The 16151-nt window shown below is 37.6% G+C and overlaps 1 protein-coding gene across 2 annotated transcripts in view; it reads right to left on the reverse strand.

The window, feature by feature from the left end:
* Positions 1–16151, reverse strand: part of TMTC2 (transmembrane O-mannosyltransferase targeting cadherins 2) — a 399954-nt gene that overhangs the window by 39361 nt on the left and 344442 nt on the right. For both annotated transcript variants that reach the window (XM_037143435.2, XM_053658800.1), the window contains exon 11: positions 7540–7603. In XM_037143435.2, the coding sequence (XP_036999330.2) occupies positions 7540–7603 (64 nt within the window). The remainder of the gene's footprint in view (positions 1–7539; positions 7604–16151) is intronic.

Here is a 16151-nt window from a genome sequence, read left to right on the forward strand (position 1 = left end):
ATAAATATCAAGACCCCAGCGATAGAAAATCTGCAAATTCAGCTGAGCTCGGCCCAACCATTTGATCCCAGTTTAGGCAACAACTAGCCCACACTGAAGGTTAGTGAGTGAGGGTCTGTACCAACCATCTGTGTCTGCTAAGCATGAAGCCTTACGCAGATGAGAAACACTTTAGAAAAGTGTTCTTTTCTGGTTTATTCAACCTTTTCAGAGTAGAAATACAAAGCAACTACAATGTAAGCACTTTAGAAATATACTTTTTTTTCTGGTTGATCCAACATTTTCAAAATAGAAACACAGTACAAAGCAACTACAATGTAAGCAGAGAGAAGTGAATGCATCAAAAATTAGGCTTTGTAACTTGTTGGAAGGAAAGAGCAGGAACATCTAAATAATTTGGGACAAAAAGACCCACAGCGAAAAGGAGTCTGAGGACAGATATGGCTGTGATAATGCCGGAGTTGATCCTGGCATAACTGAATCTTTCAGGGAAGTGAGCATCTATGTCGCTGAAATTACATGAGAAGAATTAGATATCTGATTTCTACTGATGTGTGCATAAATAACTATAATATCAATGTGATAAAACCTATGTATGAATGAAAGTAGAATAAGAGTTTGGTGATTTAATTCGGGTATGTATGAAACGGTAACAGTCTTGTTTCAATGATATCTTTGGGCCCATTGAATAAACCCAGGTAAAATTTAGGGGAAAACCAATGGCAATTTCTCTTCTGATTGAAACTTATTATTTGTCATGGGTTTTTCAGCTTACCTCACTCCGTTTTCTAACAATAAAATATACAAAAACTGAAAGAACTAGTGATGGTGGGAAATACAGGCTCCAGCACAAATAATACCCCTCTTTTATTACCTAAAAACATTTTATTACAAAATGATAAGCATGTCATTCTGTAACAGCAACAACACACTCACGCACAGCATTTGACACTTTAGGTGAAATGTTCAAATTGCTGTCCACCTCCTGAGAGACATTCACGTACCCCACCAACCACACGTAATGGCATTATTTCTGCCGGACCCTGTAGATGTACAATTTTTAAACCACATTTTACTTATAAAATCAATCTGGTGATTCTGGGATCCATATACTATTAATGCCTGAAAGTCAAAAGACACATGGTATGTAACTTTCCCACATCACAGAAACTCATGGAAAGTTTTGGAAGAGGCCATATGGTTCTTCCTCCATTTACAAGTAGAAATGTGGTTTAACTGCTTCCCAGACAAATTATTATTAACCCTGTCATTTTCTCCCAACAAAAGGAAACTCCCAGTAATTCTCTCTCCCCCGCCCCTGCACCAAATCCCCTTTTATGGTCAAATCTGAATCTGTCCTGTTTAACTTTATTTTCATGGTCTCTTGTTCTAATTAGGGTTGAGAAATATCTTTCCCACCAGAAACAACTATAACTCACAGTATTTTCTCTCTTCCACCACAATAACCCAAATAATTATTCTTAACCTTTCCCCCCAGACCCCAGGCTTAGTGGTTATTTCCCCTGCTTAGCCATATCCCCCACTGACCCCGCCACCATATAGCTACCATTCAAAGAGTAGTCCGAACCAAAAGTAATGGTTTGTAGAATATGTGGACCATCTCATAACTCAACTGCACTCTCTTAGATTAAGCTCCTTTGTTTGAATCCCAGATTTCTCATTCAGATCTTTTGACATATAATCACTGTTAAAGAGCCCAAATTGAAAATGTTGTCTTTGATTTTATAATAATGCTCTGAAGTAATTTATGTTCTCAGTACCTGGGGAAAAGATAATGCACATATGTAACTTGCTATTGGATAATTCGATCATCAAAACATATTACCCTTTAATTCGTACATAATGAATGCACATGGAGGAATGTTTATAAAATATTATACATGTTAGAAATATAAAGGGTGAATATAACATCTAACAAAAGTCAGAGAGCTGAATCAGAACCAGAAGGAACTCGCCTGTGATTTCAGAACTTCATTCAGGATTATGACAAAATGGCTAAAGGCTTAACACCATGTCTCCCAAAAGCACACTTCTACCAGCATTTATTTATCACCTATAGATACCACAGGCCTCTACCAAATATTACCCACACTGAGCCTCAGGCTACACAGCTTCCCACAGGTTTTTCTCATTGTCCATTCTGCCCCATTATCACAGGATTAGCAGATAACCACATAATTATGATAGAAGTAATTTATTACCTAAGCTTGCATCCCCCTCCATTTCTAAATTTTGTTTTTTCTTTATCTATTTTCATAGTCTACTTTTTCTCCCGTCTATGGGGAGAAAATGATCCTTTAAGATCTTCAGTGTTTCTTTGGCTCTCCCCTATATTTTGGACATACTTTTAGTCTCATATTTAGACACACATGCACACCCCTGTACCTTAACACCTATCTTTCATATTTAATAAGTACATACTTAATATTTGTTTGGCATTGCCCTGTCTCTTTCACTTACCTCCAAACTTATTTACAGAATAAGTTTACACAATCTCTACTTCCTATTTCTATTTCCTTAAGACCTTAATAACTTCTGCCCATGTCACCTGTGTGAAACTGAACTTTTGAAGGTAGCCAATGTCATCGTAATCAATGAAAAAAGACTGAGGTCAATGAAATTTCTTCGTCTCCTTTTAGCAGCAGTTGAAACTGCTCACCAACATCATTCCTGCGTCTTGCTACTGTCTCCTGTCTTCCTTACCCTAGGTCCAAATGTGTAGATTTGCCAAGGGTTTGAAATGACCTCTCTTCACTTTTCTGCATTTGCTCAGCCCCTCTCTGACCTCATCCACTTCTTCGGTACTACATCCCTTCTGCAAAAGACTCCCAGAGCAGTATGCCTAACTGTGGCCTTCCCCCAAAATGCTCACTTGACAAGAATGTCCCATAGAAAATTAGAACGTTTCCCTCTCACTCAGAATCTGCTTGGTCCAAACATAATACTTCCTTCCTGAAATAAACACATCCCTGCCTCTACCTGTCCCATTTCTGTTTAGGGTCTCTTTTTTTCCAAGTGACCTACATTCAAAATCCTATAAGCCTCATCGGGCCAACTAATTTTCCTGCTCACATCCTGTCTAATAATTTGTTTACTTCCCCTGCATGATCTTTCCCATTCCACTGCGTTTCCATACTTCAAGATCTATTATACTTTCTGCCTATACCGTTACAATGACCTTTTCATTGATTTTTCCCAAGGCTGCATTTCTTGGCTCTCCATTCCCAAATCCAACATACACAGTGTGGGGTAAAAGTAGGTTTATAATTGTTGATTTGGAAAATTATACAATAAATAATAATACAAGAGTGCAACTAACTCTGTGTTTCACGTACTCACAACTGTAAACCCATTTTTGGCTCACCCTAAGTATGGGTTTTGGTGTAATGTAATGTATTCATTGATGTAATGTATTCATTACATCATATAAATGGCCATCTTAAATGATCACTTTCATTATGTCATCCTGTTTAACACAATTCTGGAATACAAACTCCTAATTCTTAGTATGGTATTCCATGCCCTTCATCTGGTTTGACCTTAGTTTCTAGTTCTGTCCTCCCTTCCACTTCCTCTTCCCCTCCCAGTGCCAGCAACATCAACCATACCTGCTCACTGCTTCTTCAGCGTAGTTCATCCTTCCTGAGCCCAGTGTTCTGTCCATGTACGTGCCTCAACCTTCTGGAATTCCTTCTTGTTTCCTTCTCCTGCTAAAATCTTCACCTATGAAGATCTTATTATGTCAAGATTCTCTAGGCTTCCTACCTACGCATAAGACTATGCTTTTCAGAATCAATCCAACTGAAAGTAATTCCTCTCTTGTGCATTTTTCTAGTACCTAGTTTATAGTCTGTACAAATTCCTTATTTACTGCCCTGGAGTGTGAGCATTTGGACCCATGAATTTTCTTCTCCACGCCTTCCCCACAGAGTTAATTTTTCATTACTTTTAAATCTTACTGCATAGTCTTATACAAAGCTGGAACTTTATGAAAAAGTTGAATGAATTTAGAAGAAAACAATTACATCTAGAAAAATATAAGCCATACAAACGTGATCATTAGTCATTACTCCCTTCTAACTCTAGAGTTTACTACAAGTCAAGTAAAAGTGAGTGACTTTGTACTATGCAAATTCCCCATTCTTTATATTTAAAAATCCTCAAGTTAATGCAGAATTTGGCTTAATTCCCACAGGAAGAACAAAACCATTTCATTTAAATGCTCCCTCCAGTCCTCAAGAGTCAGCATTTTTTAATGTGCGTAAGTGGGAGGGAAGACGGAGGACAGTGTTGTGTTTTTAAAGTAACCTCCATAGAAAAATAAATTTTCTTTAAAAAATGAACTAAAAGTGGAAAAACAAAATGGCAATTTTAGTGAAGAGTTTTCCCACTATAGAAATGTATTTACATATAACATCAGGTTTAATTTTAGAGCAAATCTAATACATAGGACTAACACTTTTAATGGTGTTTTGATAATAAATCTATTTCTCTGATTTTGAGCTTTAGTTAAATAGCAATGTACTGAATATCCTCAATGAAGAGACAATATCAGAATCTAAAACTTAAAATTATGTTCCTGCTAATTTATACTTTTTTTTTATTATTTCAGGATTTGAGTACTGGAATTCTTTGTATTGATATGTAAAATAATCCACAAGGTCAATTGACAATTTAAGTAAATTTTATAAAAAAAATATGGTCTTTGTAGAGTAGAAAAAATAAAGAAGTTCATTGTGGGACATGCTGAAGAAATGAAATAAGTACTTTCTTCAGAGAGAGGTCTTTCCCGTGGACAGACGACAACCTAATAGATGTGATGACAGACCGGGAGCACGGGGACGGTGGTCACAGGCTTCCCTGTGTGCAGTCACAGCCAGACAGCACAGCTGCTGACACGTGCCCAGAGTCCCCCACATACAACTACTGATTCTTGCAGTTGGACATTTAAACAGATATGCTTTATGCAAAGTAAGAGTGAGACTAGAGTATCGTGTAGAAAACAAAAAAAAGAGAAAAGATAGTGAAACTATTTAAATATGGAGCGGGAACTGAGATCTCTTCAGCTGTGTTCCCATATAAGCAGGCAATTAAAATTTATTAAGTTAAAGCATAGAAATGACAATGCTTTTACGACAAAGTTAATAAACAGCTATGAGCAAGAGAAACATCAGACGGATGTTTAATTTAGATCAGATGCTAACTGCTAATAAATCATTACATGGGCTATTAATTAAGCAGATCTCTTCAGTTCAGAGTAAAATCTTACTGTATTTTATCAGTTCTGTCCTGGTGGCATCCACCTACTTAGATTCCATATAGAAAACCAAAGCACCATTCTTAAAAGAGAAAGAAAATACCGCATGTGGAGATCCATCAATTGTAACATCATTTACTTACTGTTAAATATGAACTTTCTATTCTATCCTAGTCCCTAAAATACTTAGATAATGGAGGTTTCATTTGAATAAATACATTTTTCAAAAGCAGTCTATACCATATTTATGAACAAACTTTTGGGGGTTTCAGAAAAAATGGCTTTGAGTTGGAGAGTAAATACTGATTTTATTATTTGGCTAGTCATTTAAAATAAACAATCTCATGAGTCAGGCTTAAGTTTTGTGGCTCCTCAGTGCCTTTCTCATTTTTTAGGCCAAGTCAAATAGCTCACAGCTCTTCTCTCACTAATCCATTACAATATGCTGAAGAAGTCCTTTTGATCAACCACTTAACAAATATAAAAGTGACACTCAAGTGACATACTCAATGAATAAATGTTAATTTTAACACCATCATTTATTATGTATATTACAAGCATTATATTGGTCAATGCTACACAAAAATGCCCAACCTGGGCATTCTGCACACCTCCCCCAAGCACCTCCTAACTCCCTTTTCCCACTCTGTTGTTCTCCAAAGTACTCATCACTGTCTGACATGCCATATACTTATCTGCCTCTGCAGCATCTCCTTAGTCTGGATGCTAAGCTCCCAACTAGCAGGGACTCTTGTCAATTTTGTTCGCTGCTGTGCATCCAGTGCCAGGAATAGTGCTTGGCACTTAATAGGTCCTCACTGGTTACTCAATGAAGACCATTCTTATTTTGGTTTCCTGGACTTCCAGCCTGTGTTTCCTTTCTAAATATAAGTGCAAGCTATTTCCCATCAAGCTTTCTCTTATGCACAGAGCAACCCAGGTTCCAATATGATTCAACTTACTAGGTGTGACACTGGGTACATTTCTCTGAGCTTCAGCAGAATAGGGACCAAGGAACTACCTGTGGTTGCTCTGAGAAATGAACGAGGAAATTCATAGGAAGTGCTTAGCACGACGCTTGGTACATGTTAGTGCTCAGTGAGTGTTAGCTGGTATTATTGCTCCCATTACAACTATAAAATTATTTTCTTCTGTTACAAACAGCTCACTAAGTCTTAAAAGTACCTCATTATTAATGAAACTAAGGACATTTAGATTCAGGGCCAAGGTTACATGTGGTTGAATCCCCTGAAAAAAAAGCTACTTCCTGTGTGGGTTGCCTTCACCAAGCATCAATCCTCCTCCTGTGCTCCCACAGAGCTGTATACTCCTCTCTGTAGGAATCGCCACACTGTATTTCAATTAGCTGGTTACGTTCAGTCTTCTCTACTACATTGTGTGGTCTTTCAGGGTATGAATTCTCTATATCCTATCACAAAACAGGCACTCTATAGATGTTTATTGGACCAACAGATGAGTTAGTGTAAAGAAATGGGACTGATTCCATCATTTGTAGTCACATCACACATGCACTTTCATTACAAAATCACATTTCTCAATAGATGGTGTAGATCCAGAGAGCAGGGTAGAGGTTTCGGTGTTGGAGAGTGATGCAGAGCATCCGTGTGTATGAGAATAAACGCAATGTACTGGAATGCAGTGACGTGCTGTGAATAAAAAGTGCTTAGAAGACCGATACAAAACCCATTCTTATTTTCTCAGAAATCGTTCCTCTATTTCAGTAGTAATGATCTAATTTGTATCCATCTTACTTTATGGAAGTGTGACTACCCAGGGAAAAATTCTAATAAAAACATACTTGATAAAATAGAAAAGTAAAGTTATTAGAAACGAGGACTGTGGAATATGAAAAAGGCTCATGGCTCGAGGTTTGACTACCTATAAACTAAAAAAATACTGAAGAGGTTAGAAACTCCTGAGATATTTAACACCACAGCAAATAAACTTTCAAAAACCTAATTCTAACTTTGCAGTCTTCCAAATGCAAAGTATCTAGAAATGCTAAAACCTGATGATAAAAATGTGATGATTTACATGGGATAAAGAACAGAAATGTGCACCTCTGGGAAGAGAAGGAAGCTTGAGATGGGCAGATTTTATTGCTGAAGTAGCCATTTAGGGGGTATTCAGAACGAGGGATCAGAGAGGAAAAATCCAGTGTGAAGAGGCTTCTAGTCTAAAATATCACATGCTGTGAGTCTGTCCCTGAGAGCAACGCTTCTCCTCAGCAAAGTACTTACATCAGGCCTCAGCCTGGCCGCCAGGTCATAATACTGCTCAGCTGCTTCATTGAGGCTGGCCTGTCTGTTGAAGGAAAAAAAAGAAACTATCATTCATTTTTAAATGGTAGATAAGTGAACAGAATCATCATGCAGCAAAGTTATATTAACTTTTTAAAAATTACAATCACACCAATCAAAGAATAAGTTGCCTGAGCAGGAATAGACTGTGAAAGAAATGAATGCATGAAATGTACTTTTCATTGTCTTTCAGGCATTATAAATCGTATCTCAACACAATCCCACTCAGTCAATATTATTATCTTAAAGTTAAATATTAGGAATTAGAAATATTACTTTCCTTTTCCAAGCTAGCCCAGATAATATGTTAACAGAGCTGGAATTCTTTAGCTTCATGATGTCCCAGAAATAGAAATTTATTAAAAAAAATAACTTGTCAAGCCCTGGCTAGGTGGCTCAATTGGTTGGAGTATTGTTCCATATACCAGAAGGCTGTAGGTTCAATTCCTGGTCGGGACACATATGTAGATTGTGGGTTTGATCCTCAGTTAGGGTGCATATGGTTGGCAACCAATCAGTTTTTCTTTCTCTCTCCACCTTCTTCCCTCTCTAAAATCAATAATAAAAATATCCTCAGGTGAGGATTTACAGTAAATAAATAGAAATTAATAATGAGTTGCTTGTTTTATAAAAATAGTAGATATCTGCAGTTTTGCTTTTAAAAAAAATCCTCAATCTCTCTAGAAAGCCACTTCCCAACTGAGGAGGAGAACCTTCCATTGTGTATAGCCTACGGGAAAAAATAAATAAATAAAAGGCCAGTGTCTCCTTCCTCATGTCCTGAGGCCACAGGGCAGGCATGTGACATGGGCTCAGCTAACTGAATGTTCTTGCTTGGAAGACTATCATTTCTGAACCACTGACAGAAAGATGAAGGGAAGACTAGAGTTCACTGACAATGGTGGAAGTGATGGGGCTACGTCCTGGCTAGACCCTCCCTGTAGAGAATTTCTATTGGATATCCTGCTTCTTGATCCCAAGGGCTACCTTGTGTCTTACTAATTCAAGCTATGTATTCCAGCCCACGATGAATTCTGTAGTTCCCACAGCCTTCAGACTGTTAGAGTCAGTTTCTCTTGATTACCAACAAATCCCATGAGTCACACAGTTCACATCTATAAATAAGATGCACACTGAATTTTATATGTTTGTGCATTATCTGTTCTTACAACTCATAGCAAACCTCTCTATTCAGCCAACCAGTTAGCAGAATAATAAAATGACAGTGTCCTGAAGAACACTAGCCAATTAGCCATCAACACAGCATGTTTCTCTATGATGTCACGCTACTTCAGAAACCCTTCCAAAATGATAGATCATAAGAGCTAGAAGCTCTTGCAGGATATGCTATAATCTGGTGACCATATTTGAAGGGTACAAAAGAAATGCTATAGGAAAACAATAATTCAACTTCAGAGGGTCAACTAAATGTGAACACAGTAGTAAATAGATTTGGGTCTTGCAGTTAAAGTAGTGTTCCCTTGAAATTGTAATGTTAAGAAGCTTTTGAGATAAGAAGATGGCAGAAGTCAGGAATATAGAGGAAAAACAAAAATTAACTCTCTCAATTACAAAACCACTTTCAGGTTTCAAAGGAGAAGGCTAAGTAGTTATACCTATAATATTGAATTTGCACTTTGGTCAAGCCAAATACAAGCTATAAAGACACAGCCCATGCAATCATAATAAATTATAAGAATAACTGAAGATAACATTTCTCTGGAGAGGAGGACATATTTTTCTAATTTTTAAAGAAAATATAATTAGAAACACTGCTATTTTTAATGGGGTTATAGAGAAAGTAAAAACCCTTGACCTGAGGCTCTACTGGACTCATGACATGTTACAATGTGCTGTTGCAATTTATAGTCTCATAAATGTTGAAGTTCAATTTCAATATGTCAAGAAAAGTACTTTGGTCTGGTATGAAAGACTAAAAATTCCCTCGCTGGGCATTTAATGAAGGTTTCCTTCACCAAATTATAGAATCACTTTGGTTCAGATTCATTTGGAAATTTGAACCAGAATTCATTAGGTCGTGCCCTGGAAGGGTTTTCTCCAGGGGAAAATAAAGGCAGGGAGGTAGGAAATTAGAGTAACTTAATACTACAAAGACATAATTTACTTTGAAGAAAAATCACCCCATATATGTTTAACACAGAAAGCATAGCTACCAATTATATTCATCTTTATGGACATTCAAATTCATGAGGTAGATAAGGAACTGAGGAACTCACTAGATGAAAAGACTTTAAAATAATAATCAATGCAAGTAAAAAAATGCTTCCCCCCCAAATATGGTTAGTAGTTTCTAAACTCTTAATTATCTTTAGTGGTTTAATTAGTAAAAGACATATCTAGTTCAAAAGACTTACTTTCTTAAGCTAGAAGTAAAATTGAGGATACTCAAAGGAAATTTTTTAAAAAGTTGAATTTATTAGATGTATCATAACTGTGAAAATTAATTTTCACTCTAGGGCTTTGCTTCTAATATTAAATGGTCTTTCTTGCCTACTCATCAGCAGGCATTTATGAAAACACATGGTAACCACAGGGAAAGGAGTATGTCAGTTCCCTGAATGCTCACTTACATCCTCTTTTCATGCTCTGGACGAGAAAGAGAACTCATGAGGAATGGTCCAGTGCCTACTAGTGTCTACTTTACAGTATATGCTGTATTTCATACTCCCTTTTACAACAAGTATACGAGAAGTACTTAAATCTTAATTTCAAAGATTACTGAATCATTAATTAACATTTGAAAACTGAGTAAATTTGCAATATTCTGCCAGTTATTTAGAGGATTCTAAGGACCCCTGATTGTCAAGAATTTCAACCACTGGGTCGCTGCACAATAATGACAAGACTCAGGCTGCCAGAACTGCTGGCATGGAAGTGTTTAAAGGTGATAAAATATACTTTTCAGAAATCTAGTATCATTTTTTCTTTACTATTTCTTTTCTGGAACAGAAAATTTCTAATTTTCTGTCTACATAGCTGTTCACTTACAGATGATTAAAATGAGGCTTCAAGAAGTTGAAAACTTCCCCACTGTTACAGAGCTGGGAAGGGGGTAAGCTGGGGGTGGTCAAGGCCTCCAAACTAAATAGCTGAACCACAAGAACATGCTGGTGTTATACAACAAGATGTAGCACAGTAACATGAGGTACATTGTTCTGTGGTAGATGACCATGACAATTACTAAATCAAGTACCAAGAAAGGAATCCTTTTTGATTATGTTAAAAAGCCATGACTTAAGTATAAGAGATGAGATTTGAAATGGGGAGAATGTGGAGAATATTTGCAGTCCCAGGTTTTACCTCCTGCCCAACTCCACCTCCCAAACTGAGAGAAGTGGACCTCACCAGACCACTTGGGCAAGGTATAGTATTAAGAGTAGGAGTGAAACATGCTATTCTGTTCTGCCCCATGGACCTCACTCTCTCCCCAAGAGGGGAAAAGCGATGAACTAGGGATGGAGGAAACAAAAGAAGAGTGCTGAACTCTCACTTTCTTACTTCCATGATCTCCCATCTTGGGGAGGTGGTTGCAGACATGGAAGGGAACTATAGGTTTCCTACATGTCCCAGTAGGTGAGTTCTGAAGACTCAGAAGGTGGGTAATCCCACGTGTCTGAGTGGAAGATTCAGAAGGTGAGTAAAGGGGAAAGCAGTCATCTCTGCCAAGAGATCTCTCATGCCAGCTGTAGACAACCTTGTGTTTTAGCCACAGTGACCTTCAAAAGGCAAGCGATCTTCAAAAGACTGAAAGGAAAATCACGGGTACCAAGAAGCTACACTGGGTTCAGATGAGTGACTATCCCCATCTAACATGCCATCCCAAGAGTCAACATTAAGTTATGTCCCATATCTAGAGAATAAGAATTTAATCATTATACCAACCATGGACTCAAATGGGAGCTTCTTTCTAAATACCAATACCTGTCCATCATCGTTTACGAGGTCTATGATATCCAGAAAAAGTCCAACCATTGTTAATATAATGAGAACGATTTGTGTGACATTGATGTAACCTGGAAGCCAAGGAGAATGGACTGGAATGCAAATATGTGAACAATGATGACTTCACTGTACTAGCCAGTGGGGGTGGCAGATGCCCTTGAGTGAGTGTGTGTACTGTGTCACTGTCTCTTCAAAATGACTGAGCAAGTAGAGCAATGAATGTGTATCCAATTTTGTGTTAAGCTTGAACATTCCTCTATGGAAACTATTTGGATGATTCATAGCTAAAGGCAACTGGTGAGTAACAATTTTATTATGACAATGCACCTGTTCATGCATCACTTTTTGTGCAGCGTTCTTTGGTGGAACATCAAACCACTCAGGTTGACAGCTCCCCTATAGCCCAGATTTGGTGCCCTGCGAATTCTTGCTTCTCCGCCAACTAAAATCACTTTTGAAAGGGAGGAGATTTCAGATAAATGAGATTCAAGAAAATATGATAGGGCAGCTGATGGCAATTGGGAGAACTGTGTGAGGTCCCACGGTGCCTACTACGAAGGGGACTGAAGCATCATTGCCCTATGGACAACATTTTTTTGTATTTTCTTCAGTAAATGTCTCCGTTTTTCCTCTGACAGGACTGGATGCTTTCTGGACAGACCTTCATATAGGGCCCACCCCGTTTTCATGCTGTCTGTGGCCTCTCAGAACCATGAGGTAAGGAAGTAAAAAAAAGTCCTAGATTGTAAGTGTAAATTGGACTATGAAGTACACAGTAAACCTTGGAATCCCCACCCCAAATCAATGAATTGAACCTATTATATTTTAAAAGTCTTTAGATTCAGTTCTTTTTTTTTGCCATCAGTGAAAAGGTAGGTGCAGGGTAAGAACATACAGTAACAAAAGTCACAAATAATTATTATCCTTGATCACGATAAAATTCCATTTTTGCACATGGGACTATGAGACTTACATCTATTAAAATATATAGAAATATAGTTCATATATCTGATTCCCCTCTCGGGTGTTATTTTATAATAGAAACACATTTTTTAGAATATAGGCTTATGACCCAATACTCCTTACAAGAAGAGATAAATAAAAAAAATTTTGGAATCAATTATGTTATGAAATAGCAACTTAATATACTCTGTGAAATGTTTTAGAAAATCTGATTAAAAGAATCACTTACAATTACCTACATTTTAAAGTATTTCATGAGAATTATAAAATTAAAACTTTCTAAATTTAAATTTACTTCCTTGAAATATAAAAAATAAAAAAAATTAGAAGATTCTCTTTAACTACGGTTATTAATAGTTGTGAATTGCCAATTTTTAATTGAAATTATTTAATATAGATAATAACAAAAAAGATAGTACTTTATCATTCTTTGTGATTCTTTTCAAGGATAAGTTGTGGCTTTATTTATTTATTTATTTATTTATTTATTTATTTATCACTAGAGAGAGGTTTGCTCCTATATCATGAAAGTAGAATGGAACAGTAGCTGAGGTTTCCTGGGTACCTGCCAACTGCTGAACTGACGTTCAGCTTTAAGTTACTCAAAGCAGCACTAAATTTTAATTCAAGTTGATAACCTGTACAGTAGATCTACAGTAGGACTGAAATGAACTAGGACATAAAAATATATATAGGAAATCTTAAAATAGTTAACACCAGAGTCACACATATACACAAACAATGGAGCAGAAAAGATCCGCATAATGAAACTCTTAGAATAAATTGTTTATGACCACTGAGCCTTCTTAAATGAAAACTTTTTCTGTCAAGACATCAGAAATGGCTTCATTCCCTGTAGGTATCTGTCAAGACTGTGCTGATGGTATAGTTTCACAAAAGATTCCTCTTAGGCCCTGGCCAGTGTGGCTCAGTTGATTGGTGCATCATCCCGTACACCAAAAGATTGGGGGTTCAATTCCCAGTCGGGGCATATAGCTAGGTTGTGGGTTTGATTCCTGATCAGAGCACATATGGGAGGCAACCAACCTCTCTCTCTCTCTCTCCCTTCTCTTTCTAAAATCAATAAACCTATTTTTAAAAAATTCTTCTGAGTTAGAAATTTATGGATGCCTCCTGAGCATTTGAGCCCATTCTTTAATGGCCTCGAATCTCTCAAGGCTGCTAAGAACAGGTTAAGCCTGTATCTAGAAAGGTTACCTAATGAAATATATCAAAAAATAAAAAGGGAGGAAATATGTATTGACAATGCCAATTATATTATTCATACATAGTAAATTACTACCTATGTTCAAGGTGTAATGGGGGGAGAAGTGTAAAGAAGGAAGGTAAGATAGAACTGACTCGCAGGGGTGGTCCAAAAAACCAACATCATAAGCATCACCTGGGACTTGTTAGAAGTGTAAAGCCTCAGGTACCACCCAAACATACTGGATCAGAATGTGCAATTTAACAAGATCCCCAGGTGATTTACATACATGTTAATGTTGAAGAGGCGCTGGGTTAAAAGATGCCCACCTTCAATCTCATCTGCCACTCTTTGCTTTAAAAGCCTTACAACCTAGTTGAAATCAGCCCCTCTTGACCAAAGGTTGGCAGTGAAGTACAATTTAAAACTGGAACACCCAATGACTTTTCAAGGGGTCTTTGGTCGTTCTGGAGATGTTAAGAAGTATACAACCTAGAGGGCCTTGGAGTTACATGTATTTCCAACAGCCAACACACACACATGCACACATACTCTCCCTTTCTCCCTCTTGCTCTCTCCTCCCACCCACACCGCCCATCTTCTTGGAAAAAAGAATGATTTTATTCCTTTCTCACGTAAGAACTTTCAATTTTATCTCACTTCCAGTGAAATTTATAAAGAAACTAGTACATCTAAATTCTGTACCTTTAATATAATTGATTCTATAAGAGTGTATTGTTTGAGTATAGACATTGAAAGATAATTCTGCCCCACATATTCACTCTGGTCTCTGTAACTTCTGGCAACATGGAAACCAGCTGGTGCAGTGCAGCGAAGCCTTCCTGACCCCCTTAAGGAGAGGTCACGACCTGGGCCTGGAGGCCTAGAAAAAAGCTAAGTGCACAGCCCCCTCGGCTGTGTCCTCTGTAAGACTCTATACCATAAGGGTATTTCTAAAAATGTAATACCCCTTTGAGAGTAAAAACTTGGAGGTCTCTCTCCTATGACTGTAAATCTATTTTCTAAAGTTTACCATAAAGAAGTAATTAAAAATATTGGAAGGGTCTATTTAGGATTTACACATATCTGATAACCCGTTACTCTCAATAAATCCTTTCTCCATTAATAAATTCAGGAATCAGTGCTTCTAGTTAGTCACCCAGTTGTAAAGACCCGGGGGAGCCAAAAAGACACAGTGAAGTCTGAGTTATGCGTGGCCAGAATACACTAAGTTTAAACCTCAACTTTACCAACTATGGGAAATGTTGACTCTCTTGGAGCCTCAGTATCCTCACCTGTAAAATGGGAGTATTTCTACATTCCCTACGAGGAATTATAACTAAGAGGATGACAGATATGAAATGCAAAATATGATGCCAGGCCAACAGGAAGTATTTTAATAAGTGCTACTTTTCTTCCTCCCTTACCCTGAATGTGGATTAAAATCAAGCAAGAATAAAATGTAACTTTCCGCTTGAGCCCACGAGTGCTGTGAATCAGGTAAAGTTTGTTTTTAGTGCCTCTACACTTCCACTCAGTTATCAAATATCTTTATGCCCTTTCTAGCTTCCAGTTCTGGGAGAACACTGAATCAAAACATTCATACAAAATGCTTCTAATGGAATAAGTGATTAAATACTTTCCTCTCACAACTCTCCAGACACAAAACTCTACTGAGTTCTAGCATTTTAAATTCCTTTGATATTTTTCTTTGATGATAACCAATCTGCTTTTTATAATGCTCTCATCTGGAAGCATCTAGCACTTTTTCCATTTTATTTGAAGTACTAAAAATGTCGACACGAACAGTCAACACTCATTATGTGAGGCTCTCAACATCTGTGATCACCCTCCCTATAAATACATTGGGTCATTAGCTGCAATGTGGATCCCACCTTCCTAAGCAAGACAGAAGCCAGAAACTCCCTCATCTTCCCACTATTTCAGCCAAGGTTCCCGTGTACAACTCAGGTTCCACCGTTCAGTAGCAACCTCAAGAGAGCGGAAGTCGGAAGTAAGCATAATGAAGAAGAGAGCTGTGCCCAGGAGAATGATCTTTCAATGAATGTGGCACCCACTCTGCTTGGTTCCTCATGGACAGTGGTGGCAGAGCTCCTGATGCAAAAGCTGCTGAGCCCCGGAGGGAGCAGGGCGGCTTGGCCTGATTTCTGGATGTGCAGACCACTCCCAAGCCTGTGAGAGAATTCTGGGGCTATAGGACACTCTTTAATAAGAATATCTGTTAAATAATAAATACTGGCAAGAGTGAATTATTTAGTCTGCAACAAAAAACTGTGACCCATATGTGAAGACAAGTTTAGACACAGATCTATTTTCATTAACTTTGCTTTCAATGTGGTGATTGAAGGCCTTCATTCTATCTTGGGAATTTTCTCTATTTGTTGAAATCTGCTCTATG

Source organism: Artibeus jamaicensis, unplaced genomic scaffold (assembly GCF_021234435.1).
Source record: "Artibeus jamaicensis isolate MK-2021 breed Jamaican fruit bat unplaced genomic scaffold, CSHL_Jam_final scaffold_584, whole genome shotgun sequence".
Classification (NCBI taxonomy): Eukaryota; Metazoa; Chordata; class Mammalia; order Chiroptera; family Phyllostomidae; genus Artibeus; species Artibeus jamaicensis.